Raw genomic sequence first — 3,814 nt, forward strand, 5'->3', positions numbered from 1 at the left:
CTCCACTTTTTGTAAGAGGAAGCCCATTGGCAATGTTTAAACTAGATAAAAAAAGAAACAGAAGTATGAACAAAATATTTAGACGTATAGCTCCAACTCCTAAAGAAGTAACTTAAGAGTTAAAATTTGCAGGAAATGGTTTCAGAATAAGCGATTTGGTACTTTTTGATATTTTAGAAACCATGAGTATGTATTATTTGATTTTTTAGAAATTATGCATCTTACAGAAAAAAGAAAGAACAGGATAACATTGCCAAAGATGAAGGCAGACAAGGAGAGTGGTCACTCGTCTTCTGACGGAATAAAGAGTATATTGCTTGCCTGCTCAGGGCAGGGTTTGAGGCACAAACAAGGCATGCAATGTGGCAGGATAATTTGGCAAAATTTTTTGTTTGTTCTGCCTGTGTGTTTCCCTTCTCTCTGGAGCGAGCAAGAATTTTGGCAGAGGAGAGGCATCCTGATGTCAAAGGCCCTCCTGCCTTTGTAAAAGTCTAAAGCAAACCTGGGAAGAGGTTATGCCCCAAGGGGCTGGGCAGAGGAAGGATTTTGAAGAGAGGTCTTTATGGCTGGGAGGGGATTGGTGTGTAGGTCCAGCAGTGGGCTGTGATGAAACAAGTGGCAGCGCCTGAGCCCATGGCTCTGGGGGTGTCTGGGGAAGCCAGGGTCAAGCCCAGAGGCTCTCATAGCTGAATTTCCGTGTCTCAAATATGACACAGAGCTAAGAGTTTGAGAGTCCAGCCCCTGAAGAGCCATACCAACTAGTACTCTAGGGGCCTTAGCATTCACTGGTAAGACTGATGTCCAGGGATGGGATGGTGCGGGGGGCAGGTAGGAAGCCTCCTCTGTGCCTTGGTGTTTCTCTGACCTTTGGCATAGCCCCTGGTAGGTGGGATCTCGAGACTGCCGGACGCTGATTCCTCATGAGCACTCCAGCGCAGGGGCTCAGAGTAGGATGAAGGTCATTGAGCGAACATTTTAAAATGCAGTGATTCTTGCACATCTGAGTTTGCAGACTAAGCTCACACCTGCTGCACAAGGATAGCTAGGGAGAGCCCCAGTTTTACTGGTTCCAGGAGGAGCAGACAGCAAGTGCTTTAATGAGTTCATAAGTAGTAAACGGTGTGGTGTGCTCGGGCTCCCACGGAAGGGAAAGGTGGTGGGGCGGTCAGCTCTAGCTTCTTACTCCTCACCCAGGGTCTATTTCCTTCTTTCTCACATGGCCTGGCCCCCCGATGGTCGTCCTTTTCCCTAGATAGGGGTGAAAGAGGGAATAAGAGGATCTCTGCTCTGGGGAGGAAGAGGTAGAGGAGAGCCAGGCAGGAGTATTTCTTGGAGAGGACACTGATTTACATCTGAATTCTGGGGTTCTAAATACCTGCCAGAGGTTAAAGGGGCTTGGTCTCCAGAGGTTAAAGGGGCTAAAGTACCCTAGGGGAGAAAAGAAGGGAAGGGGAGGAGGCTGTCCCAACTGGAAAGGAGCTGAGAGAGTCAAGAAGCCCAGATAGGGGGGCGCCTGGGTGGCACAGCAGTTGAGCGTCTGCCTTCGGCTCAGGGCGTGATCCCTGCGTTGTGGGATCGAGCCCCACATCAGGCTCCTCCGCTGTGAGCCTGCTTCTTCCTCTCCCACCCCCCCTGCTTGTGTTCCCTCTCTCGCTGGCTGTCTCTCTCTTTCAAATAAATAAATAAAATCTTAAAAAAAAAAAAAAAAGAAGCCCAGATAGGAATAGAGAAGCACACAGCCCTATTAAACAAAGAGGGACTCAACTTCACTGATTAGGGCTGAAGAGAATCCTCTTGGATGTTTGGGAAGGGATGGGGGTTCTGAAGGGATCCCAGAGCTGGAACTATGCTATAGGGTAGGTTTTAGTAGAATTTGAGTTTGCCTGTGTTACAGGTCTCCCTCCTGGGACCCTTCCAAAGAAGGACTTGGGAGTTCACATTCAGAAGGCCGCAGGGAAAGTAGAGGCAGTCCCAGGTAGAGCTAGGAAAAGATCTGGAGGTCACTCCTGGAGTGAGAGAATGCTGGACAGAATCAGGAAAGGGCTCTTTTCAGGGTCTCAGAGGCCTGCAGAGCCTTTGGGTATGTGTGCTGTGGGCCCACCATCTCTCATTGACGGGGATTTCTCAGAGACAAGGGGCAGCCCCAGTCTCTTCTACTGCCAGGGGACCTGGGGGGCAAAGAAACTCTTGGAGTAGGTGAGAAAATAGAATTTGCCAGGTGTAGCTCTTGGTTGGGACCCCAGAGTGTGTGAACCCACCCTGTAGTGACACTGGCTTCCCCATGGACACAAACACACTGGACAGATATTTGGGTGGGAAGCCAGAACAGGTTTTATTGTTAGGTATAAATCATATTTACGAGGAAGCAGTGGGGTGCAGTGGGAGCAGGGTCAGGTCCAGAGGGTCCTGGGTGACCTTTCCTCAGAGGGACAGTCCTGCTGCCTCCTCTCACTCTTTCTGGGAGACTCTCCCTCCTCTGCCTTTCTGGGCCTGGCCTGGTATGGGCAACTCAGCCATGCAGGGTAGGGCTGGGAATACAGAAGGGATGGTTGAAGCGGGAGAAGGGGTGAGGCAAGGCCAGCATGAGGTGGTTGCTCTGGGGCCCCTGAGTCCACCCTTTCTCCTAGCCCACTTCTTGCTCCTTGGATCGGGGCTCCAAGCCCTGGTCTGGCTGGTGGGGACCTCCTGGGCTTCAGGCTGGTCACTGTGCTACAGACCCTTTTGGGGCCTGTGGCTGTTCAGTCCTGGGAGGGCAGAAGAGGGGAGGGACTTGAGGGGCTGATGGAGGCTCCCCTTCACTTCCCTTCCCCCACCTCCCCTGTCCCTTTAGCTTCCTCACCTCTTACAGCCTTTGGAGCCCTTTCCCTTCTTGCCAGACTTGGGAGCCCCTCTGTCCTTCTTACAGCCCTGGACTGGTTTCTGTGGAGCTGGTGGCTGGTCCAGACGCTGCATCAGCTGCTGCACCCAGGTCTCTTTAGGGTCTGCACACAGCTCTGGTTGAGAGCGCTTCCGAGGTGAGAACCTGGGGGTTGGGCATTAGCAAGCCTGTCCTAGTCTTGCCCACCACGCCCTCCCCACTCAGCTGCACCCACCTTGCACTCACAGGATAGCCGGGATGGGGCAGCCCAAGCTTGGCTCCTGCTTCCGGTAGCTTCGGACAACCCGGGCGGGAATCTTCCTTAGGCTGTACTTGAGGCAGCAGTCCTGTGCCCCTCCATCACTGCCTGCAGGGTGGGGTTTACAGGGAGCCAGGGCTTCTTGTAGGCTTCCACCCAGGCCTCCCCTTGTCCCCATCCTAGGCAACTCCCTCCTTGGTACCTTGGGTCCAGGGGATGCAGAAGGCCAGGACCAGGACAAGGAGGCTCAGAGGCAGTGACTGAGCCATGGCGGTGGTAGAGGGTGAGTGTGAGGCCAGAGCGGTGGGAGAGGTGGACAGCTGCAAGCTGGGGGTCCGTGTGTCGGCTGGGATTGGTCTGTTGCCTATTTATGCAGGCAGACACTTTCACTTCCTCCACCCCAGTCACTCCGTCCAGGCAAGAATAGGGATCTCCCTCCTTTTCCTTCCTGCAAGGCAGATCCTGTCCTGGCACCCAGCCTCACTAGTATACGGAAACAAAGACTTCACACAGCTCAGCAGGGTCCCAAACTGCCGGAGTCTTTCTCCTCAATATCAGTTGAATCTGTCAGGCCCTCTTTCCACCTTTGGCCAATTTGTCTATTTATTTTTTTGTTGCCTGTGTTTTTGGTGTCATATTTAAGAAACCATTGCCAAATCCAAGGCTATGAAGATTTCCCCTCGTTTTTTCCACGCAGC

At 52.6% G+C, this 3,814-nt stretch overlaps 1 protein-coding gene across 1 annotated transcript; it reads right to left on the reverse strand.

Annotated features, from left to right (window-relative positions):
* Positions 1-2,307: 2,307 nt before the first annotated feature.
* On the reverse strand, positions 2,308-3,476 carry CCL21 (C-C motif chemokine ligand 21). Its single transcript, XM_008695155.2, has 4 exons — positions 3,319-3,476; positions 3,104-3,224; positions 2,840-3,022; positions 2,308-2,744 (listed from the first exon to the last, which is right to left on the reverse strand). The coding sequence occupies exons 1-4, from the start codon at positions 3,383-3,385 to the stop codon at positions 2,702-2,704; spliced, it is 414 nt and encodes a 137-aa protein (XP_008693377.1). The 5' UTR covers positions 3,386-3,476; the 3' UTR covers positions 2,308-2,701.
* Between the last annotated feature and the right edge of the window lie 338 nt (positions 3,477-3,814).

Source organism: Ursus maritimus, unplaced genomic scaffold (genome assembly GCF_017311325.1).
Source record: "Ursus maritimus isolate PB19 unplaced genomic scaffold, ASM1731132v1 scaffold_17, whole genome shotgun sequence".
NCBI lineage: Eukaryota > Metazoa > Chordata > Mammalia > Carnivora > Ursidae > Ursus > Ursus maritimus.